General features: G+C 51.8%; 1 protein-coding gene across 1 annotated transcript in view; it reads right to left on the bottom strand.

Moving 5' to 3' along the window:
* Positions 1-13289, bottom strand: part of LIMD1 (LIM domain containing 1) — a 72481-nt gene extending 59192 nt beyond the window's left edge. Inside the window, exon 1 of the mRNA XM_061128830.1 lies at positions 11426-13289. Coding sequence (XP_060984813.1) covers positions 11426-12824 — 1399 coding nt within the window. The 5' untranslated portion in view covers positions 12825-13289. The remainder of the gene's footprint in view (positions 1-11425) is intronic.
* Positions 13290-24539: the final 11250 nt, after the last annotated feature.

The raw sequence follows: 24539 nt of genomic DNA on the forward strand, positions 1-24539 counted from the left end.
ACTCTGGCTGCCCCCAAGGAAACTGTGGGCTGGCACACCCCCGTCCTTGTGCACAACACTTGGGGGTGTCACAGGGCACTAGCCATGGCATGGCCCACTCGCCCTAACCCACACCCTCCAGGGGAACAGGAGAAGTCCAGGGCCTGACAGGCTGTGGGCAGTCAAGACTCCTGAGCAGCCCATGTGTGTATTAACACCCCTGAGCCTCCATGGTTCCGTCACCACCTGGCAGGGAGGGGCTGGTATGAGCCCCTGGCCCCTGGCCTGAAGGCGAACCACACCAGGCTGCAAGAGGGGGATACGCCCCTCGAGCCACCTCAGGCATCCCCCCGCCATGGCCTGCCTTCCTCATCACTCCACCTGAAACGGGGGAGACCTCAGGCCTGACCTCCTCGTGGCCACGATGCCCCCTGAGGTCCCTTCGTCAGAAAGCCACTGTGCTCCCAGGAGCCGAGGGCCAGTGCAGCACGCAGGTCAGGACCCCGGGCTTAGCAAAGCTCCTTAATAAATATCTCAGGCAGGTTAATTCACTTCTGTGTACCTCAGCTTCCCCGTCCATAAAACGGGGGTCATAAGATAGGGTTGTTGAAAGGATTAAACACCTTAATGCGTGTGAGATGATTAGTGAAGTGCCTGACACAGAGCAACTTGCTCGATAAATTTTAGCAAAACTACCTCACAGCCATAACCCAGGTGAACATCCTTTCTTCTCCCCCCGCCACACTCTAAGTGAAGCCCTTCCGTTCCTTCAACAGACATCCCCCCAGCCCCAACGAGGGGTCTGAAAGGCCCTGAAGGGGCAGGCCCCAGAGCCACTATCCCCTGTCCCGTGCTAAGCGGAGACCTAGAAACAAGAGCCCGTGGAGGCGTCCTGGGATATGCCGGCAAAAGCAAGTTCAGTGAGCCCATGGCGAGTCCCCCTGCTGTCACCCACACTAGGGACCCCAAGTTTAATTAGAATGAGAGGGCTTCCCTGGTGCTCGGTGGTAAAGAATCCGCCTGCCAATGCAGGAGACATGGGTTCAACCCCTGATCCAGGAAGATCCCACAAGCCCGTGCACCCCAACTTCTGAGCCCCTGCTCTAGAGGCCGGGAGCCTCAACTACCGAAACCACTCGCTGCAACAACTGAAGACCGTGCACCCTACAGCCCATGCTCCGCGACAGGAGAAGCCAGCGCGATGAGGAGGCCATGCTCCGAAACTAGAGGGTGGCCCCCGCTGGCTGCAACTAGAGAAAAACCCACGCGGCAATGAAGAGCCAGCAGGGTCAAAAATAAATAAAATTAGAATTAGATTGAGAGCCTCAAAAAGCTTCTGGGGTGGGTGACCCCTGTAATACCACTGTCTCCCCATGTGTGGCTGTTTCCTAAAGGACATCTTCAAGTCCTTCCTATACTCCCTTTCATCGGACACACCCTGCGGAGCACACTGGCTTCTAGCTCAGTAAAGGCTTCCACATCTGGTCAAAGGGCCAAGAACCATGCTCCATCCTGCATCACATGAGCTCTGGCCACTACTGGGGATGAGAAACTGTCTGCAGAAAATCTGAACACTGGTTATTCTAAGGACAGAAGGCAAGTCAGTGACCTATGGTTCTTGTTTTAGTTGAATGTATTTTCTGGCGTGCCTGAAGTAAAAAATGATTACTGCTTACAACTGAAAATGCAACTCTAACTAAACAAAACAAGTTGTATTTTAATTCTGTAGAGGCCTGAAAGGGATGAGAGGCTTGGCGGGTCAGCCCTCTGCCTTTCCAGGCTCTTGCCACTGTGGATAATGCTGAGGCCCAGGCCCTTGCTACTTGACCAGCTAAGATCCAGGCGTCTAACTGGACCCACAGCTACAGGACTTTGGGTCAGGAAGGGCCCTCAGAGGTGCCCTGGGGCTCAGTACGAGAAGAGCAGGTGGCCTCACGTCACACCTGGGGCTGCTGGTAGCCTGGGGCCCAGAACACCTGGCTGCCTCACTCCCAGATGCATGCCTTTCTTCCACAGTTCATCCTCCCCAGTGGGAGCCATAAATCAAGAGATGTAAAGGAACATTAAAAAACCTCTGGCAGGAATAGCCACATCGGGTCAATTCGCTGTTCTGGGTTATGAATCAAAAGAGCAGGAGGATAAGATGGAAAAAACAAGGCATGCATTCCTGGTCACAAAGGAACAGAGCAGAAACGTTTCACAGAGTGGGGGAGGACCTCAGAAAGACAGCCTGATGGGAGGAGGCAGCTGCGGTGGGAAACCACTGTCAGGACCCACCAGGGCTGCAGCTGGAGACCCGCTCCCCGCCGGGTCCCCGAGGGGGATCGCCGGGGGCAGCCCAGGCTGGCCGGGGGACATGGGCTGGGCAACAGCAAGAGCAGAAGTCCTGGGGTGAGAAGGAACGCTGTAAGTTCAGGACCAGCCATGAAGTCAGTGTGAAAGGAGCTGGTCATCATGGTGGGGCTGCAGGGGACACCCCGAGTTTCGACCTGAGGCTGGGGTGACAGGACAGTGGCTGTCACTCCAAGTGCAAGGACTTGAGTCTGACCCTCGAGCGTCCTTCCAAGCCCAGTGCTAAGAGCATAGCAGGGATCGGACATGTATACCTTGCTGACAAGTGAACCCAGTGAACAGATGACTCACTCTGCATGAACTCTGGGGGTTGTTCAGAATCCCTCCACCCCATAATCTCAGAAGAGAAATCCTACAGAGAGAGGCAGGGGTAGGAACAGGGCTAAAGCATATGATGAACCGTCTATCCGTCTGGACCGCAACACAGAGGACCCAAACAGTATCATAGTCCTAACCGCTGACCACAAGGGAGCTGCCGCTGTTACAGAGCGAGCTGGACAGTCCTGCTGACGGCACTCATTCCTTGCTGTCTGAGCCTTTGCTGCACCCTGATCAGCCCTGAGCTCTCCTTCCATCCAAAACCTGCCGTGATAGATTTTTTAAATCATCTCAAGGTTGTAGGGAGTTTCCGAGGTGGCACTAGTGGTAAAGAACCTGCCTGCCAGTGCAGGAGATGTAAGAGACTCAAGTTCAATCCCTGGGTTGGGAAGATCCCCTGGAGGAGGACACAGCAACCCACTCCAGTATTCTTGTCTGGACAATCTCATGGACAGAGGAGCCTGGTGGGCTACAGTCCATAGGGTTGCAAAGAGTTGGACAGGAGTGAAGCAACTTGGCACGCATCCACAGGTTTTAGAAGTTACTTTAAACCACACGGTTGCTCAGAACCTCATATTTGCAGTCAGAAGGCACAGTTATGCTTGGAGAGTGGTGATCACTGTGGGGGGGGCACATGGCAGGGGGCTTCTTGGGTCCTGGTCCTGTTTTGTGCTTTGATCTGAGTTCTAGGCGTGTTCACCCAGTGAGCATATGTAATATGTGAGTTTTATTCTTGTTGTTGCCATTGTTTAGTTGCTTAGTCATGTCTGACTCTTTGCAACCCCATGGATTGTAGTCTGCCAGGCTCCTCTCTGTTCATGGGATTATTCAGGTAAGAATACTGGAGTGGGTTGCCATGCCCTCCTCCAGGGAATCTTTCTGACCCAGGGGCTGAACCCACATCTCCTGCATTGGCAGGCGAATTCTTTACCACTGAGCCACCTGGGAAGCCAGTATGTGTATACTACACATCAACTTTTTTTTTTTTTTAAGTGTAAAATACATACATTCCTGGTTTTGAGAGGAAGATTACCTGGCCTACAAAAAAAACAAAATCCATGTAAACTATGCAATTTTTAAATGGCTAGGAGTCCCCACGTCTTATGGTGTGCACCTGTTGGGCTCGACAGGCAGAATTAGACTCTTGAGTGTCATTTACAAAAGTTACCAAAGGATCAGAAATTTACTTCCATGGCTACAGAAGCCTGGATCCAATAGGTCCAAATTACCATACCATATTTCCTAAAGGAATGTGGGCAGAAGTTTCCACACTTGGTCACGCCAGCTACTCAGACAGGCCCAGATGTTTAATGATCTTCTGCCCCCTTCTGCTACTTCAGCGGTTGGTTTGGGTTTACTGCAATGCCTGATGTCTGGGGTGGGGGGGAGGTGAGTGGGGCCTCTGGGGTGCACACAGGCCACTGTCCTGAAACTTGGAGGGGCCCCCCTTCTACAGGACTGGCCCATGTTGTTTTCTTTTATATGACAAAAGCTCAGAAAAATCACTCTCTATTGTTCATTCAAGGCTGGACTTCAACTCCTTATTTCAAGCATCAGTTGCTAACAAAGTCAGATAAATAAGCTCAAGTCATGTCCGACTCTTTTCGACCCCATGGACTGTAGCCCACCAGGCTCCTCTGTCTATGGAATTCTCCAGTCAAGAATACTAGAGTGGGTTGCCATTTTCTTCTCCAGGGGATCTTCCCAACCCAGAGAGAGAACCCACGTCTCCTGCATTGGCAGGCAGGTTCTTTACCAACTGAGCCACCAGGAAAGCTGGAAGTCAGATGAGACTTAAAGGGTCATTAAGACAACTTGCAGCTCAATGTTGAAGAGACGGTCAGATGGGAGGGAGCAGAGAGGACATGTATGGGTTCCTTGTCTGGACTGCTTGCTTCACCTCCTGTGCTGCTAGTAAAACAAATCAGGTGTGATAGGCTCCCTGGCCCCTGGCAGGGCTGGGCCATCCCCGGGAGGAATCACACCTCTCCTCAGGCTCCCAGGCTAAGGCGGGTCTGCTGTTAACAGTTTTCCGAGCTTGCATACTGCTGCAGGAATGTCCACCCAAGACAGCAAAACTGAAGACGCAGCCAGGCGTGCAGGTGGGCAAGTGTCCATCCGTCTGCCTGCTGGGTGACAGAGACCCTGGAACCAGCTTCCTCTCGCCCCACCGCCCCACTCGCTGGCTCCTAACAGAGTGTGGCTCTCATGGGTGGCCCCAGCAGTCCCCGGTCCCCCACAGCAGGGGGCGGGGGAGACCCCAGGGGGCGCTGCAGGTCCAGAGTCCTGAGCCTGGAAAGGGCGGGGAGCCCACTAATGCCCCCGCAGCAGCTGAGCGGAGACTGAACCTGGATGAACCCACAGGAAACATCCCCCTCAGCCCGGAAACGCCGCCCAGTTCTCCATTCGGGGAGTCGGGGCCCCAGTGGTGTGGCAGCCCCACCACCGACCGCGCTGTGGTCCTGAACACTTCACGGCCTGGGCTCCTCAACTGTCAACAGAGGATAGTGGAGTCTGGCTGTGAAAGTTAAATACAGGCGCTCAACAGACATCACAGTGATTAAAATCACGGCCAAGGTCACCCAGAGTGGGGTCGTATCTGCCCTGGACAGGGGATGTGGTGGGGTGCCAGATCGCCCTTCACTGAAGGAGCCTGGCCTGGCGCTGGGGGTGCAGGGGGGTGGCCCTCAGCTGTCAGCCCCTTCGGGCATGGCCCCAGCTACATGGAGGTGCCTTGCCGGTGATCCCCACCCGGAGAGGACCAAGGTGGGGGGCGTGAAGGCCAGGCCATCTCACCCCAATTCGGGGCAGCTCTGAAGGGCTTTTCCAGCCCCAGAGCCCCCTGGGGTCGGCCCAGGCTGGTCAGGCCCTCAGTGCAGCCGGGGCGTCTCTCTTGCCCACTCCTGCGTCCCCCCCGCCCTCCACACACACGGTCCCAGCAGCATCCCCTATGCCGCCCCCTGCACAACAGACTCTGCCTTGGAGTCAGCTTCCCCGGCCACCCTGCCAGGGACAGGTGGTTTATCTGTGTCTTTTTCCTTAGAAGGGGAGGAGACGCCCGGTGTGCGGAGGACAGATGGCCACTGGGGACGAAAAGGTGAGCGAGGTTAAACAAAAACCGCGAGGGCCTCTCCATGTTCTCTGCAGTGAACCCACTGGTGTGAAAACGGCCACACAGCGGCACCTTCCAAGAGCGAGGCCCGGAAGGAGGAACCCGACGGTGACCTTTCAGCAGCATCAACTCTTTCCTCGAGGAAGAAACACACGAAGTGGCCACAGAGGAACACAGCAGAAGGACCGGGGGAAGCAATGCCTTCCTGGGACCAAAGTGTCCCAAACCCCCAAGACCAGGCCATGGAAAGTGCCAGAAAGGTCCGCAATGATGAGCTGATCAATAACCGGACACTGAGGTGTCTTCAGACCCAAGGGTCCCCAAAGGTGGTCTTGGGGATTCACCAAGTCTTCCCACAACGTCATGCCCAGGAAGGGGTCCAGGTAACCAACCCAAACATCAGCTCCGCTTTGCTTCTGGATAGACTTACATTGACTCTAACGGGGACCATTGCATTTCCCTGATTCTCTCTGGTAAGAGCCCTGTATCAATAGATAATCTTCCCGTTGTTCAGTCGCTAAGTTGTGTCTGACTCCTTGTGACCCCAAGGACTGCGGCACACCAGGTGCCCTGTCCTTCACTATCTCCCAGAGTTTGCTCTAACTCACGTTTTTTAGAAGTAAAATTTCATCGTTATTTAGTGTGTTGGACAGACAGAAATCTTTCAGATAACACCAGATGCAGAGAAGGGAAAGGCATCTGCTGATGTGAGCCCCTCCACAAGCCAAGCTCCTCATGCTACGGAGAAGGGGAGAGGCCTGGAAGGGACTAGGGTGTGTTCAAGGTCCCACAGAAGGGCTGGGCCACACCCTGACGGTCAGGTGCTGGCAGGAGACGTGTCCTCCTCGGCCACGTGGCCGGTTCCATGGGAGCAGCTGAAGCTCAGCTACCGAAGCTCTCCTGTATGATGGGCAGTGGGGTCCCCCCATGAGCTCAGCGGAGGGCAACGAGACAACACTTTAAGGGTGCAAATGGAGTCCACCGCCCCTGGGAGTTTATCCCAGGCTAGGCTTGCAACATGCAGTTGGCCTGAAATCCAAATGAGGCTGCTTACATGACCAGAGCACATGCACAGAGGCTGACACTGAGTCAACTCAACACGTGCTGGTGCGGGACAGCTGCCAAGACGCGCCGTTCGGAGGGAAAGGCAGAGGGCAGGTGGGCAGCGGGCCGGGCTGCGACCCACAGACAGATACGCGCACATGCTCACACACCAGGATGCTCGGCTACAAACAGGGGTGGGAAGCAGACTGACGTTTCACTCCGTCTGTTCTTCCATCTTTGGAGTTTTCTACGTGCCACTGTAATGCTTAGTGAAGAAATAAAAGAGATATGATTCCCTCTATATTTCACATAAAGGTAGAATAGGTAAGGTCAGAGGGATAGAAAACAGGTTGGTCACTGCCAGGAGCTGGGAGAGATGAGGGGTTCAGAAGCAACTGAGCTGTGGGTGTGGGTTTTCTCTGCGGGTGATGAATAAATGCTTTGGAACTAGACAGGGGTGGTGTTTGCGCAACATGGTGAAAATGCTAAATGCCACTGACTGCTTTTTAAATTAATTAAAGAGCTCAATTTTATGTTATAGGAAGTTCTTCTTGATTAAAGAAAAAAGTAAATAAATAGTAAATAATAGTAAGTAAATAAAACAGGCTTTCACCCGTCTGTGCTTGGGAGGCAGCTGGGCAATGCTGGTTAGAAGAGTGGGCAGGGGGGCTTCTCTAGCGGTCCAGTGGTTAAGAATTCGTCTTGTAACGCAGGGCACGCAGGTTCGATCCCTGGTCGGGGAACTAAGATCCCATATGCCACAGAACAACTAAGCCCTGGCACTACAACATTCTGTGGCCCACGAGCCACAACTAGAGAGTCCACCCATGGCCACAAAAGACCCCGCACGACGCAACAAAGATTCCTCACGCTGCAACTGAGGCCTGACGCAGCCAAATAAATAAATAAAATATATTTAAAAGAAGAAAGAAAACAAATTCCTTTTTTAAAAAGTATGTGAGAATAGCACATATTAAAAAACATAATAATAATAATAAAAGGAATGGGCAGGGAGGCCCAACGGTGGGGCTCAGAGCTCAGCTGTACCCAGCAGGCCCTGTGAGACCTGGGATCAGTCATCTGACCTCTCTGAGCCTCAGTTTCCAGGCTGGTGAAATGGGCTTCCTAAGGTCACATGCATAAAGTAAATAGGCCCCGAGGGCCTCTGCTCCTGCTGTCTGCCCTGCTGAGCATGCCCTTTCCCAGGGCAGACTCGAGGGTCACCCCCTTGCCTCCTTCAAGCCTAGCTCCAAAGCCACCTTCTCGATGGGATTTCCCCTGATCACCGGCTTGAAAACCAGAAACCTTCCTGGCTCGACGCCCTGCCCTGAGGCTCCATCCTCTCCACTTCCTGTTTCTCTCCCTCATACCTGCGTATTTATTTTGTTCATCTCCTGCCTCCCTCTCCTGCACCACCTGCTCTGGAGAAGTAGGGGTTTCTATCTGCCCCGTTCATTATGTACCTCAAGGCAGGTGCTCAGTAAATACAGGATGAATGAATGGATAGCGTTAGCTAATAGACCTGCTATGATCTGCTGTGTAAACTTGCCTCCCTCTGAAAATAAAACTGCTGTTTGTTGTTCAGTGAGCTTGAAATTAAAAATTCAAAACAAATACTGTATTTCACATATATGTGAAATCTAAAAAAAACCAACACACACAAACAGACACAAAAAACATAAACAGAGGTATAGACACAGAGAACAAACAGGTGGTTGCCTGAGGGGAAGGGAGGTAGGGGAGAAAAGAAATAGCTGAAGGAGGGTAACAGGTACAAAGTTTCAGTTGCAAAATAAACCAGTCATGGATATGAAATGTACAGTGTGGGGAATATAGTCAATAACAATGTAATATCTTCATATAGTGACATACTGTAACTAGACTGACTTGTGACAAATAGAAATGTACAGAAATACTGAATCATTACGTTTCATAATAGGAACTAACATACTGTTGTAGGTCAATTATACTTCAAAAACAAACTCATAGAAAAAGAGATCAGATTTGTGGCTACCATCAGGGAAGGTGTGTGCTTCTCTGGGCTTCCCTGGTGGGGTTCAGATGGTGAATGAATGAATGAATGCATGAATCTACCTGCAATGCAGAAGACCTGGGTTTGATCCCTGGGTTCGAACCCTGGGTTGGGAAGATCCCCTGGATGAGGGAACAGCTACCCACTCCAGTATTCTGGCCTGGAGGACTCCATGGACAAGAGAAGCCTGGCAGGCTACAGTCCATGGGGTCGCAAACAGTCAGACATGACTGAGCGACTTTCACTTCACTTCAGTGGTAGGTGGAATGGGAGAGGGGGAATGGGACACGAAAGCAGTGAAAGGCATAAACTTCCTAAGGCTATAATGTACAACATGATAAATATAATTAACATTGCTATATGTTGCATATGAAAGTTAACAGAGGAAATCCAGAGTTCTCATCACAAGGAAAAAGTAAATTTTTGAAATGAGATGAGATGATGGATGTTCACTAACTTTACTGTCATCATCACTTTATGCTGCGTATAAATCAAATCATTACATAAATCAAATCATTATGCTGAGGCTCTCCTGGGGGCTCAGTGGTAAAGAATCCTCCTTCCAACGCAGGGAACAAGGAAGGGTTTGATCCCTGGTCTGGGAAGATCCTACATGCCACGGGACAGCTGAGCCTGTGCATCACAACTCCTGAGCCCACACTCTAGAGCCTGTGCGCCTCAGCAAGAGTCGCCCCCGCTCGCCGGCAACTAGAGAGAAAGCCCAAAAGCAGCAACGAAGCCCCAGCACTGCTGAAAATAAATAAATTTGCTTAAAAATTAAAAACCTTTTAAAAAACAAAAACTTACACAGCTTTTAGAAAAACTATTATGCTGTGCATTTTATACAATATCGTGTGCCAATTATCTCAATAAAACTGGGAGAAAAATAAAACAGTTTAAACTAAAAAAAAAAAACAAAAACAAAACCCACAGTATTTCCAGAGAAAAGTATTATTCCCAAGGAGGAGGATTTGCAAAGGAGAAGAGATGGTTCACAGTGAAAGGGTGTTCACAGTGAGACGGTGCTACACGCTCTAAAACATAAACATTGAGTAAACAGCCACCCTGACCTCTGACTGCCCAGGGTGGTGTGAGCGCTGTTCCTGCGAGGCTCTCATGAGAAGCAAGAACACAGTGCCCGGCCTTGGACCTGTCCCTCCAAGCACCTTGGGACAGAATCACTCATTCACGCAGGATGGGGTAGACGGACAGCAGCAAGCCAGTCACCCTGCCTATGCAGGGCCTACCCTGCCCCCCACCAACAGGCTTCACACGGGGAAATGGTGACCTCAATTACGCACAGTTCTAAAAATGAAAAACTAACATAAAATATTGATACCATGCATCAAATAAAACGAGAAACTGTTGTACAGCTCAGAGAACTCTACTCCATGCTGTGTGGCGGTCTAAATGGGAAGGCAATCCAAGCAAGAGGTATATTTATAGCTGATTCTCTTTGCTGAACGGCAGAAACTAACAGAACATTGTAAAGCACCTATAATCCAACCAAAAGTAATTTAAAAAAATAAATAAAACTCAGGCCCTTCTAACAACAGGCTGTCTTTCTAGTTAGCTCTTCTGTGAGACGGCTACATCATTACTCAACAGGGTGGTATCTCTGCTTTTCTGCTGCCTCCAAACTCCGCACGGAGGAAAAAAAAAAAAGCTGAAGCCAGCAATCTCCAAGAGTTTGTGGCTTTAAAAAGCGAATAAAACAAAACCTACAAGAGGGAGTACAACCATCAAGGAGCATCTTCTGTTCTCTTAGGAGCCACGACTGTGGGTGTAACCTGGCTGCCAGCTAGGAGTCAGGGTGGGGGTGCTGAGTTGGAAGGCACCTAATGCATGGGTCTCCAATTTCCCAGAATGTCAGGTCTGGGGCTGGCTTTGTGAAAAATGCCAATTGCTGGGCCCCACGCCAGAGTTTCTGATGCAGTAGGTCTGGGGTGGGGCCTAATAATTTGCATTTTTAACTAGTTCCCAGGCAAAAGGACGCTGCAGGTTCAGACTACACTTTGAGAACGACTGCTCTAGAACAAAGCCTTCCAGGTCAGAGTTTCACCTCCCTCCGCTGAACGCAGGACTTGCAGGCAGACACACGTGCACACAGGGAGCCGCAGAGAGCCGGGTCCAACCCCTAGTCCTCTAATAGCCAGACTCCCCGGCACAGCCAACAACTGATGGAACGAACCCTCAGGGGTACAGAGACCTTTTAAGAAGCCTGTTCAGGTCCCGCCTGAGCCAGTCACTGCGACAGGTTCTAAGTCACTCCTGAAGCCCTTGAAATCCAAAGTCACAGATTTCCCTTTCTGGGGGGAGCAGTCACGAGCAATCCCGCCCTTTGCACATGGGTAACCACCGGCGGCAAGATCCGCTTTCTGCCTAGTGATGATCTCAAGTCTCTTTTCAAGTTTCAGAAGCAACAGCTGAAAGAGGAAATTAAAAAAAAAAAAAAAAGACAGCCCACTCAAGGAGAGTGACAGCATCCCTGGTGGGGGACGGGGGAGGGGGGACGCTTCCCCCTAATGCCCAAATGCAGGGACCCCATCACCCACTGTGGGCCACCACGCCAGCCTCTCAACACTCACCAAAGTAATCAGCCTTGGGGTGAGCATCCATCTCCCGCTCCAGACGCTGGGTGAGGGCTTCTAACTTTAATTCGGCGGCCGTGGGTCCAAGCTCAGGGCCCGGGATGAGTGTCTGGCAGGGTAGCCTCACTCTGGGAGAACTCGGCGTCTCTGGGAGCACAGGCCCCAGGCTATCATCAGAGGCCCAGCCGGAGGCACCTTCTTTACAAGATAACTCAGGCAGGGTGGACATCACTGGATGGACAAGGCTGTTGGGGCTGAGCTTGGGACCAACGCCAGAATCTGTACAGCCAGGCTTGGGACCCAGCCCAGGGACGGCACCCGCCTGCATATGGTCCATGCTGGCTGGCGAGGATGAAGGGGCAGAGCTAGAAAGGTAAGATTTGGGCCCATCTTGGAACCAGGGTTGAGGGTCCGCAGTGGGTTTGGGCATCGTGCCTGAAACCTCACTCCCTACCCCTGAGTTTGTTCTGGGAAGAGACCCTTGACTGGGCCGGTTCAGGGCCAGGGGCGCTGAGAAAGAAGGGGTCCTGGGCTGAGCAGACCTCGGGAGGGCCCCATTCTCTGGGCCCGGGGAAGGGAGGCCAGGGCTCACTCGCTGGGAGGAGGCGGTGGTCCAGACGCCCGCTGGCTTCTCGCTGTTGCCTCCTCCAAGCCCACAGTCCTGGCCACTCTGCAAAGACCTGCCGGAACCCGGGGAGAGCTGCTGGTGGTACAGGTGAGGCTCCCTGGAGGGCTTAGACAGCAGTGGGTCGCTCCCTGGGGTCCCAGACCACCCACTTCCTACACCCAGCCTGATGCCAGGGGACACTCCCGGGTCGTCGGCCCACTTGGGGCCTGCCAAGGACAGGTTGTCGTAATAGTCTCCGTGGGTGAGGCAGGAGGGATCCTCACAGGGGCCCGGCCGATGGAAAGCAGACATCTCAGAACTCGTCATGCTCTCCTTGGACCCACAGTCTTGGCTGCCTTGCCTCGAACCCCGGACGTACAGCTTGGCCCTCTGCTCCTGGGGTGGGTACGAGGGCTGCCCAGGCGCCGCGGTGGTGGTCGTCCCAGGGGCCACGGTCGGGGCAGCGAGAGGGGGCTTGGCAGCGCCGTCCGCGGCCAGCCTGCTGCCCCCACCAGCTTCCCGGTGGGCGGGTGGGCCCAGGCGTCCCCCGCCGTTAACGGGACCCCGGCTCCCCCTGGGCAGGGTCTCCTCCTGCAGGAGCTGCTGCTGCTGCTGCTGGAGGTGGATTTTGGCCATCTTGGTAGCAAACACCCTGCGGGTTTCCTCAAACTCCGGGTTGTTGCCTGCACCCTTGTCCACTCGGAAGAGTCCATCTTTGGAGGCCTCGTACATGTTCAGGTCCTCAATGAACTTACTGGCCTCCAGGCCCAGGTCGTCGTACTTATCCATGTTGCTGACCCGGCCTAACCTAGTTGAGTGCGTGGAGGTGGGGCGGCGGGGTTCCTGGCAGACGGCGGACACTCAAGTCCAGCCCAGGACAGGTACAGCCTTCCACCTGCCCACCATGAGAGTCATGACCCCGGGCCTTAGAGTCCAGAGGATGCTGAGGCCTCAAAGTCACTTGGGCCCAATTTGCTTCCAATTCCCCTTCCCCTCGGAGGTGTCCGCGTGGGGGCGGCTGGCGGCTCTTGGCTGTCCGAGCTGGCTGTGAGTTCTTTTCTCCGTTTCAAATCATAAAACGGAAAAGAAATACGGAAGAAAAAAAAAAAATCACATCCTCTTTAAGCAACCAAATTCAAGACACCCACAAGAAGGCAGCAGCCGCCGGACAGGAGGGAAAGTTGCTCAGAGAGCCGAGCGCAGAGGGCCCCGGACCGGCCGGGCCGGAGCGAAGGCGCGGCGGCGGGAGGCGCGAGCACGTACCGGGCGCTCGGTCCTCCGCGGCTTCCCCTGGTGGCGCGGAGCTGCGATCGTGGCCGGCGCGGGGACGGATCGGAGATCGGGATCCGGGGCACACGGGCCGGCCGGGCCCCGGCGGGAAGTTCACGGCAGCCGGGCGGGCGGTCTATTGTCCGATGGCGGCGGTGGCTGGGCGCGCGCGAGCCGGAGGGCGGCGGGACGCGGAAGTGAGTGCGCCGGACGCCGTCCCCGCCGCTCGGTCGCCGGCCGGGCACGTCGCGGGCCTGCGAGGAGGCGGAGGCGGAGGCGGCGGCCGAGGGGCGGGGGCGCGGGAGAGGGGCGGGGTCGGCGCGCGCGGCTGCGGGCGCCCAGGGGCAGGCCCGAGCCCGACGCGGCTGGGGAACCTGGAGGTGTGTCTCGCGCGCCTCTTCCAGCTCTCGAGCGCCGGGCCGCCCCCCGGAGAAGTGCGACCGGGCTCCGGTCCTTGGGCAGAGCGGGGCGGAGGCCACTCCGCGGGGATCCCTGGCAGGCGACGTGGACGGCTTGCGTGGACCGGAGACGTGCAGCTTGAACTTTGCCGGAGTCCCAAGGTCGCGCGCTCCTCGCCCCACTGTGCCTCAGTTTCCCGAGTGGAAAGTCAACCCCTCGTGCCGGCTTGGCCCCGGCCGTGCCCTCGCTCCTACACAAGGTGCAGGATTGGCGACCCACGGAGTCACCTGTGGGCTGGCCCAAGTCCTCTTGGACAGGTAGGGAGACTGAGGCACCGAGGGAGAAGTGTCCAAGATGCCATCATGACTAGCAAAGCGTGGATGGGTGCCCAGGTCCTCTGAAAGGGTGTTAAAAGGCACGTTGTTGCCCAGAGCGAGCGTCCCAGGTCCCTCTGTTCGGCCATAAAATCTCGTGCCCTGCTGACTCATTATTCAAGGGAGGATTTCTGACCCCCGAAAGAAGATCCGCGCAAGGAGGCACCAGGCCTGACTCCGGGGCACCCTAGCAAGGCCCACCACTCCCTGCACCACCTCCGAGGTGACCCTGGAGAGGTTTCATTTCCCAGAGAGCAGACATCGTGATCCTAAAGCCGATACCAGACTGGTCACTTCCCTGGTTAAACCCTCAGTGCTTACCAGGGACTTGGATTGAAACCGACCCCACAGCGGCCTTCCTGCCCTGGCAGGGTCTGCCTCCCGGGGGCAGGTTTGACTGGGGAGTCTTCCCTGCCACTAGTTGCAGGAGCTTCCTGGTGTCTGCCCAGAGCTGGCCTCTGAACTTCTGGGTGGCTCATCCTTACCATCTCTGCCAAAATAACACTCTCTAGAACCCTTCTTTTTCAGCACCCTCTTTATTTCCTCATCAGTTCTGATCACTATTTATATTTATCTGTTTACATGTGGTTTTTTTGGTGGTTGGTTGGTTTTCCACCCCATTAGACCGTATCTGTATGCCCAATATCTATATGTCACAGTACTTAATGGTTGAATAAGTGAATTAGTGAATCTATTTGCCAGCGTTGTGACAAGGAACCAAATAATGCAATACATATGAGAGTGCTTTGTACTCTGTAAATCCAAAACGTGGTTCATTTTGTGGCAGGTAGACAACCTCAGACATGCAGATGACACCATGCTAAGGGCAGAAATGGGAGAAGAACTAAAGAGCCTCTTAATGAAGGTGAAAGAGGAGAGTGAAAAAGCTAGCTTAAAATTCAACATTCAAAAAACGAAGACCATGGCATCCAGTCCCATTACTTCATGGCAAATAGATAGGAAAACAATGGAAACAGTGGGAGATTTTATTTTCTTGGGCTCCAAAATCACTGCAGATGGTGACAGCAGCCATGAAATTACAAGATGCCTGCTCCTTGGAAGAAAAGCTATGACAAACCTAGACAGTGTATTACAAAGCAGAGACATCACTTTGATGACAAAGGTTCATATAGTCGAAGGGATGGTTTTTCCAGTAGTCATGGACCGGTGTGAGAGTTGGACCACAAAGAAGGCTAAGCGCCAAAGAATTGATGCCTTCGAATTGTGATGTTGGAGAAGACTCTTCAGAGTCCCTTGGACAGCAAGAAGATCAAACCAGTCAATCCTGAAAGAAATCAGCCCTGGATATTCACTGGAAGGACTGATGCTGAAGCTGAAGCTCTAATGTTTTGGCCACCTGATGCGAAGCACCAGCTCATTGGAAAAGATGCTGGGAAAGATTGCGGACAGGAGGAGAAGGGGGCGACAGAGGATGAGATGGTTGGATGGCATCATTTACTCAATGGACATGAATTTGAGCAGACTCCGGGAGATGTTGGTGGACAAGGAAGCCTGGCCTGCTGCAGTCCATGGGGTCGCAAAGAGTTGGACACGACTGAACGACTTAACTGAACTGATTGGAGGTACAGAGAATTAGCTGAGAGTGACCCAGGGATGCAGCTGCAGGGAACTGGCTGATTAGGGCAGTGAAAACGTGAATGGGCTGAGGAAGAATTCATGATGGAAGCATGAAGCCTCCCCCTGTGCTCCCCACTGCCACCTCCACTCCGCCCACCCCCCCGCCCCCGCGAGATCCTGGCCCTGAACTGCAAGGAGGCCAGCCAGCACAGGGCACTAGAGACCTCCAGCCGAGGTTCCGTTGCATAGATGTGGGTGTGGAGTTGGGTCTAACCAGGGCTGCCTCTTGCCAAGTGAGTGCAATGTAACTAGAGGGACAAGAGAGTCACTGTCTCTTCTGCCCAGAACTGCTCCACAGATATGCCTCTGTCTCTCTCCTTTATAGCCCTCAGGTCTCCACTCAACGGTCATTTCCCTGGGAAGTCTGCATGCCCCCTCTCTATCCCCAACCCCACTTGCCCCCACAGTGACCAGCTGCCTCCTCACCAGAATGCAAACATCATGAGGCCCCAGATCTCTGCCCATTTTGTTCTTCACAATAGCCCAGGAAACCAAAACAGTGCCTGGTGTGTGGTGGGGCCCCCAAATGCTTGATAAATTAATGCATGTGTCACATCAGAAGAGGAAGTACAGGTGTTACCATCCACAGAGAAAAAGAATTAATTGGACTTCGGAACTCCCTGGTGGTCCAGTGGTTGAGAATCCGCCTGCCAATGCAGGGGACGCGGGTTTGATCCCCGGTCCAGGAAGACCCCATATACCACGGGACAACTAAGTCTGTGCGCCACAACCACTGAAGCCCACATGCCTGCAGCCTGTTCTCCACAACAAGGGAAGCGACCGCAGTGAGAAGCTCGTGCCCCGCATCTAGAGAGTAGCCCCCGCTCAGCGCAACTAGAGTAAAGCCCGCGTGCAGCAACGGAGATCCAGCACAGCCAAAAATAAATCAATAAAACTATTAAAATAAGTTAATAAATAAGCTATAAAGACATGCCCATATTAATTAAATCAACAACAACAACAAAATAATTCATTGGACTTAACAGTGACCCAGATTCAGAGAAGCAATTCAGAGAAGAATACAGAGGAGACTGTATTCTTCCTCTTATAATTCTGTGTGTCACTATAAACCTTCTGCAGATCTTGTTTGATCACCTTGTACCAAATATTTGATCTGCCTCGGAGATTGTACATCTTGCCAGGCAAGAGTATGACTACATAGAATTGTACGTGTGTGTGTCTGAACGTATTCGGGAATGTACTGGACTGAAGAATAGCTGTTTGCATGCATACATACATGTTTTTTATATAAATGTGTATAAAGGATCATTGACTAAACAGCATTTGAAAAACCCTCATCCAACGGACTGGAGGCAGTAAACGGTGCTCAGACAGCCAATGAATTACCGGGGGGCCCGGGAGGCAAAGGGCCCCCGTCCTTGGACGGAGCCCTGCTTATTTTGCAGTTAACTGAAAGGGCCTTTCTGTCCCTTTTGCTGGGCTACAGGGACTGTCCCAGCACACAAAGCGGTAAGTGTCCTAAAGCTGGAGGGCTACTTCAGGGAGAGCACTGAAAAGAATCTTTGTATTTCAGCCAGGCGGATGGATGAAGAACTAAGAACCCAGGTTCCTCTGGGCTCTTTCCATCCCACGGATGCCTCAAGCAGGCCAGGAAAGCCTGGCCCTTCCAAAGTGTTTCCTGAACCTTAGGCTTTCTCTCTGGTCCCAAGTTTCACTGTGGAACTGTCCCATGAATGGAGAGAAGCAGCTTCGATGAAGGCCCTTTCCTGGCACTTCTAACGAGCCTGTGTCTCATGACTGTCTGTCCTGGAAAGCTGCCCAGGCCAGACCCACCTATGAGGACCACGACCTTGCCCTGCGTGTGCTGCCGGCGCCTGCTCTTGACCGGTCTCAGCCCCACACCCCGGGCCTTCCGCTGCACAGGAAGACCCAGCTGCAGGCATGTGCCTGGCACAGGGCCCCACGTGGCCCCCCGCAAGGATCCCCACACGCCCACGGGAAGGGAGGCTGCCCCTTGGCCCTGGCCCAGCCACTCCCGGGCCATCTGCTCAGAGTGCAGCGAAATATGTTTAGCAGAACACAGTGAACTGGAGTGCTGATTTTTGAATCAGCACGAATTTTCTGCTTACTCTTTTTTTTGTGTGGTTGTTAAATAAGTAATACAAGTGTACGGCTTCAAGTCCAAAAGGTGCACATGAGCACACGTGGTGAGAGGAGTCTCTGGTGCCCCTCCAGACACACCCTATCACCAAAGTACACAGGCATGTACCTTTCTTTCTTTCTTTTTTTTTTTAACACAGAAAGTAAAAGTGCACTGCCCTTTGCTTTTTGCATTTAACAATACTCTTGGAAACTTTTTCACATCATTTCACATGCAGCTGGCTTGTTCTCTTAGAGGGCTAACATTTCTTTCTTTGGGTGAGTCATGGGTTTCTTAACCAGTCTCCTGTTCACAGACATTTAGGCCGCTTCCAAGCTTTAGCTATTACATATTCTGTGGCCACGGCTGACTTATAAACCGTATCACACCTCTGCAAGCAGGGCCCTGGGATAAACACCCACGAGGCAGGCATACTCTTGAGAACTCCACCATACTGCCTGGATTTCTTCATCGTCACCAAGAAGCTCCGCCTTGCTCTCTGCTGGTTACTGTCTCAATGGAGTCAGAGTTAGAACCGTTGATGAGTCATAACAGGAACAACGATTATGAAAAGCATCGTAGCACCTACGCTTTGCCCAGCACCATTCTCTACACTCAGTACATGTTACAGTGTTGATTCCTCATAATAGCTCATGAGATAGAATCTATTCATGCCCTCCTTTTTAAAAAAACAAAAACTATTTTATATTGGAGTATCACTGATTAAAAACAGAAGGCAAAAAGAGAAGAGGGCGGCAGAGGATGAGATGGTTGGATGGCATTGCCGACTCGATGGACTTGAGTTTGAGCAAACTCCAAGAGACAGTGAAGGACAGGGAAGGCTGGCGTGCTGCAGTCCGTGGGATCACAAAGCGCTGGACACACAGCTGAGCAACTGAACAACCACAAGGCGTGATTAACAGTGTTGTGATACTTTGAGGTGGATAGCAAAGCAACTTAGCCATACATATACATGCGTCCATTCTCCCCCAAACTCCCCTCCTGTCCAGGCTGCCACAGAACATTCATATTATGCCCTCCTTCATACAAGCAAGGAAACGGAGGCACAGAGGAAGGAAGGAACTTGCTTGAAATTCCACAGCTAGGAGGCCTCTGGGATTGGAACACAGGCGGCCCAGCTCTGCGACACATCACCTCTCATGCCAAAATCTCCTAAGTAATCACTTGGCTACTAAAGCTACTTCCAGGCTGTGTGTATCAGTGGGTGCTTGCCTGCAAAGCCCAAATGGGAAGTGTGTCTTCTATTTTCAACATCACTGTGTACCCAGAAGAAGGATGGACCGGCTTGTGCACTCTGAGAGGGCAGGGACCAGCTCTGCCTTGTTCACCCTGGAATCTTACATGCTGCTCACCTAGTTACTGTTGAATGACTGAATGAATATTACCCTGGATAATAATACTGCTAGGGGACTTCCCCGGGCTCCCCAGGTGGCCCAATGGGAGGGAATCCTCCTGCCAATGCAGAAGACTCAGGAGACGCAGATTCGATCCCTGGGTGGGGGAGATGCACTAGAGGAGGACGTGGCAACCCACTGTAGTATTCTTCCTGGAAAATCCCATGGACAGAGGAGCCTGGCGGGCTACAGTCGAGGGGGTCGCAGAGTGAGGTTGTTGTCGCTGTCGTTGTTGTTCAGTCACCCAGTCGTGTCTGACTCTTTGTGACCCCATGGACTACAGCACCCCAGGCTTCCCGTTCCTCACCATCTCCCAGAGTTTGCCCAAGTTCATGTTCATGCCATCCAGCCACTGCATCCTCTGATGCCCTCTTCTCCTTCTCCCCTCAGTCTTTCCCAGCATCAGGGACTTTTCCAATGAGTTGTCTGTTTGCATCAGGTGACCAAAATACTGGAGCTTCAGCTTCAGCATCAGCAAGAGTCAGGTACAACTGAGCACTTGAGCACACACACACACATACAACCCTGGTGGCCCAGCGGTTAAGATTCCATGTTTCCAACTGCAGGGGGTGTGGGTTTGATCCTGGGGAACTAAGATCCTGCATGCTATATGGTGTAGCCAAAAAAAAATTTTTTTTGAATGCTAGTAATAACTGATATTTATGGAGTAGCAGATAAGAGTTTGCCATAAATTATCTCATTTAACCCTCACAATGGCTCTCTGAGATAAAGTCCATCATTACTTCCATTTTACAGATGGAAAAACAGAGGCTCACAGAGGTTGAGTAAGTTGCCCAAGGACACAGAGCTGGTATTAACAGATGAGTTGGGATTTGATCCCTGGATGTCTGCTCTCTACCGGAGATTTCTGAGGTCTTGTCTGCACCGAAGTTTGTGAGTCCACGAATTTCCCACTTAGGAATTGACCTCCACTGGATGCAGCCTGAAGATAAGAGCCACATGTCCTTTTTTTAAAAAAAATTAAATAAACTTAATTTTTAGAGCAGTTTTAAGAGTAGAAAGTACACTTTTGTGTACTCCAAGTAAAATTTTCAGTTTCATAGAAATACTGAGTGGAAAATACAGAGATTTCCCACATGCTTCCTGACCCTACACACATAGCCTCCTCCACCATCAACATCCTGACCAGAGTAGTATAACTATTACAATCAATGGATTTATGTCAACACATCACTATCACCCCAAGTCCATAGTTTACCTGAGGGTTTGTTCTTGGTGTCATATAGTCTATGGATTTGGACAAACGTAAAATGATGTGTATCCACCATTATAGTATCATACGGAGCAGTCTCACTGCTCTAAAAGTCCTCTGCCAGCTCATCTCTCTCTCCTCTAAGCCCTGAAAACCACTAATCTTTTTCTGTCTTTGTAGTCCTGCATTTCCTAGAATGTCATATAGTTTCAATCATTTCAGATTGGCTCTTTCACTGAGTAAGTCTCATTAAAGTTCCCCCCATGTCTTTTCATGCTTTAGAGTAAATAGGTTACAGGTATCCGGTGGGGAGGAAAAGCTAATAAAGTGTAAAGACAGAAAAAAGAAAGACAGCTAAAAATGAAGCAACTGAGTCTGTGGTCCACCTGGAAAACACCAGGGACGAGCCGAAGCAGAAGGAGGTCTGTCTACCCCAGGGCCTCCCGAGGAGCTGCCAGCCCTCTGCACAGGGCCCCAGGCTAACACTTTAATTATGGTCTTCAAGTGAGGACGAACAGAGAAGCACCAACAAGAATGAAACAAGATGTGTATCACACAGCTGCATGCCTCTGTCCCTTTACCAGCCAAGTTGCCCATACAGGGTACAAGGAACTCATTTAAAAAATAAACAAAACCTGGGTCTTCTCTGGCAGTCCAGTGGTGAAGGCTCGGCACCTCCAATGCAGGGGGCATGGGTTCGATCCCTGGTCAGAGAACTAGATTTCACGTGCTATGTGGCAAGGCCAAAAAATTAAAAAAAAAAAAAAAAAAAAAATCCTGGGGGGAGGGATAAATTAGGAGGTTGGGATTCAGATGTGTGCTTAATCGTTCAGTCGTGTCTGACTCTTTGTGACTCCATGGACTGTAACCTACCAGGCTCCTCTGTCCATGGGGTTCTTCAGCAAGAATACTGGAGTGAGTTGCCATTTCCTCCTCTGGGAGATCTTCCTGACCCAGGGATCAAACCCTCGCCTCCTATGTCTCCTGCATTGGCAGGCAGATCCTTTACTCATTGAGCCATCAGGGATTAAAACATATGCTCTTCTGTATATAAAACAGATAGTCAACGTGACCTGCTGCACAGCCCAGGGAACTCTCCTCAACACTCTGCAATAACCTATGCGGGAAAAGAATTCAAAAAAGAATAAGTCTATGTCTTTGTCTAACTGAGTCAGGACGCTGTACACCTAAAACACAACATTGTAAATCAGCTACATTCCAATATCAAATAAAAATTTTAAAAATTAGTCCTGTGGCCATGTTATGAGTGTGGAGTTTTGTGCGAGTTTAAGTATGTTAAACATACTAACATTATATTTCATTACATGTAAATATTTAAAATATGCCACAAACTTTGAACTCTATTCTGATGCTATTTGTTTTCAAACATACTGGGAGCCTCAGCAAATCAAAGCAGCCAGGACCTCTCCTGACCTTACGAGGCGCCATCCGCTGGGGATCTGGGAAAAAAGAAGTTAAAAAAAGAGCGTGTGTCTCTGTTGTTCAGCTCTGTCCCCGAAGAGAAGTTCGGAATCTGGAACAGGCTGATGAAGGATTTAGGACATGGCACGGGGTTCCAGTGGGAACAGAGAGGGAGGGTGCATCCAGCCCACCCAGGGCTGGCCCACTGTTCTGTGGGCTCCAGAAATTTCCATTGCTTCTTTGTGAGACTGGAGATCCACAGTTGTAGGTAAATGAGACGCCCAATTTTTGTTAAGCAAATGAATTTCATGATCAAGGGCTTTCCATTTGCAGAGCGTATTTGAATATATAGGTAAGATATGTATTTGTCTCTTGTGTAAAAGATGCCTGGGGTGTGAAGGATGGTGCTCAGTCAGGGGGCCTCCTCAACCCTCTCCTCTCTGCTCATCAGAGACATTCCATTGACTCCTCAGGCCACGTGGTGATCACCACCGACCCCAGATCCCGCCTGCTGGAGTCCAAGCCACCATAGGAAGACAGGAAGACTACTCCACTGTCTCCGTCTCAAACTCTAATTCTCAGGAAGAAACTCTGATTGGCCCGAGGTTAGGTCAGCTGATTCCCCAGCTCACTCACTGTTGTCAAGGGGTGGCCGTTGCCCTGTATTAACAAGGGGTCTGTGAACTAAGTAGACACCGCAAACAGGGAGGGGAAATGTCACGACCCTTCCAGTCTGCTCTGGAAGGGAGGGACTAGAATTTTCTGTGCCCCCTCTTCAGCTCATGGAGAGACTTTGGGGGTGAGGAGCACCTGTCCTTGACCCTGGGCTCCACATGCGAGTATAGTAGGAGATACTCGAAGCTGCAAGCGAACAGGAACAGGCGTCGTTCACTTCTCAGCCAATTATTTGTAGTGCTAACAGTGAGGCCCTGGAGCCGATGGAAACAATCCATTAGCCTTTTGGTTGTTCGCCTCCCCACCACACCCCCACTGCTAACACACACATGCGCTCCCAGTCGAGTAAAGGGGGACATGAGAGTCCTCTGTACAACAGAGGCACAGGCATTTTCAGGGAGTGTGTTATGGAGGTAAGGTAATATTTAAGGGGCGATCTGAAGGCTGAGAAAAAGCCAAGCCCTCAGACACCAGGCGAACATTCGTGCAGAGGGAAGGCGGCACCCAGCCCTGGGGCAGGAAGGCCAGTCAGGGTGGCTGGAGCCCCAGGGGCACTGGGAGCTCAGCACTGTTGCTGAGCCTGGCAGGGCTGGGGCAGAGGAGTGCTTTCATAGCTGAATTTGGCCTTGAGTGTTGTTAAAGCAGGGCTTCCTGGGCGGCAGAAATGGTAAAGAAGCCGCCTGCCAATGCAGGAGACATAAGAGATGCGGGTTCGATCCTTGGGTCAGGAAGATTCCCCTGGAGAATCCCATGTGGGAGCCTGGCGGGCTACCGTCCATAGGGTCGCGAAGAGTTGGATACGACTGAAATGACTTAGCATGCCTGCACGTAGTTAAAGCAAGTAGTGATCTGAACTAAAAACAGTGGACCGGCTTGACATAACTCGGGAGATTGTGGATGGAGGTGCGGGAGGCAAGGAAAAGGAGAGAACCAAGGGGAATTTCTAAGTTTCCCATTTGAGCAATTGGATGGTTGGGTGATGGGTGATGCTCATTTATTGGAGGGTAACAGGGTACATCATGAGAAACGCCGGGCTGGAGGAAGCACAAGCTGGAATCAAGATTGCCGGGAGAAATATCAAGAACCTCAGATATGCAGATGACACCACCCTATAGCAGAAAGTGAAGAAGAACTAAAGAGCCTCTAGATGAAAGTGAAAGAGGAGAGTAAAAAAGTTGGCTTAAAGCTCAATATTCAGAAAACTAAGATCATGGCATCTGGTCCCATCACTTCATGGCAAATAGATGGAGAAACAGTGGAAACAGTGGCTGACTTTACTTTTGGGGGCTCCAAAATCACTGCAGATGGTGATTGCAGCCATGAAATTAAAAGACGCTTACTCCTTGGAAGGAAAGTTATGACCAACCTAGACAGCATATTAAAAAGCAGAGACATTACTTTGCCAACAAAGGTCTGTCTAGCCAAGGCTATGGTTTTTCCAGTAGTCATGTATGGATGTGAGAGTTGGACTATAAAGAAAGCTGAGCGCAGAAGAATTAATGGTTTTGAAGAGACTTGCAAAGAGTCGGACACGACCGAGCAACTGAACTGAACTGAACAGGGTTGGAGGGAGAAATCAAGAGAAGAGGCGAAGAAGCCAGCTGAGAGGCCAGAAGGGAGGTCTGGCTGGACGTTAGGTCTGGAGTCACTGGTGTCGGAAGTCGTGGGCCTGAGGGAGCTCACCTGGACCGAGGGTGGGGGGTGGCGTGTAGCCAGAGGAACACTGCCCAGGACCAGGTCTTGAAGTGCTCAGAGCGAGGTGAGGGCCAGAGGAGGAGACTGAGGCAGAGAGGCCAGGGAGCCTCCAGGAGAAGAGGGGAAAGAGTATGTGACATTAACAGGAGGGTCTATCCCTGTCGTGGGTTTGCACCATGGCGGTCACTGGCGGGGCAGTTTCTGGGAAGGCCCATGGCTTCCCCTGGTGTCATGGGGACATGGGCTGGCTCTGTTTCATTTGGGTAATAAGGAAGTGGGTGATGCCAGGGCAGAGGGTTTGGG

The sequence above is a fragment of the Dama dama genome, chromosome 24 (genome assembly GCF_033118175.1).
Source record: "Dama dama isolate Ldn47 chromosome 24, ASM3311817v1, whole genome shotgun sequence".
NCBI lineage: Eukaryota > Metazoa > Chordata > Mammalia > Artiodactyla > Cervidae > Dama > Dama dama.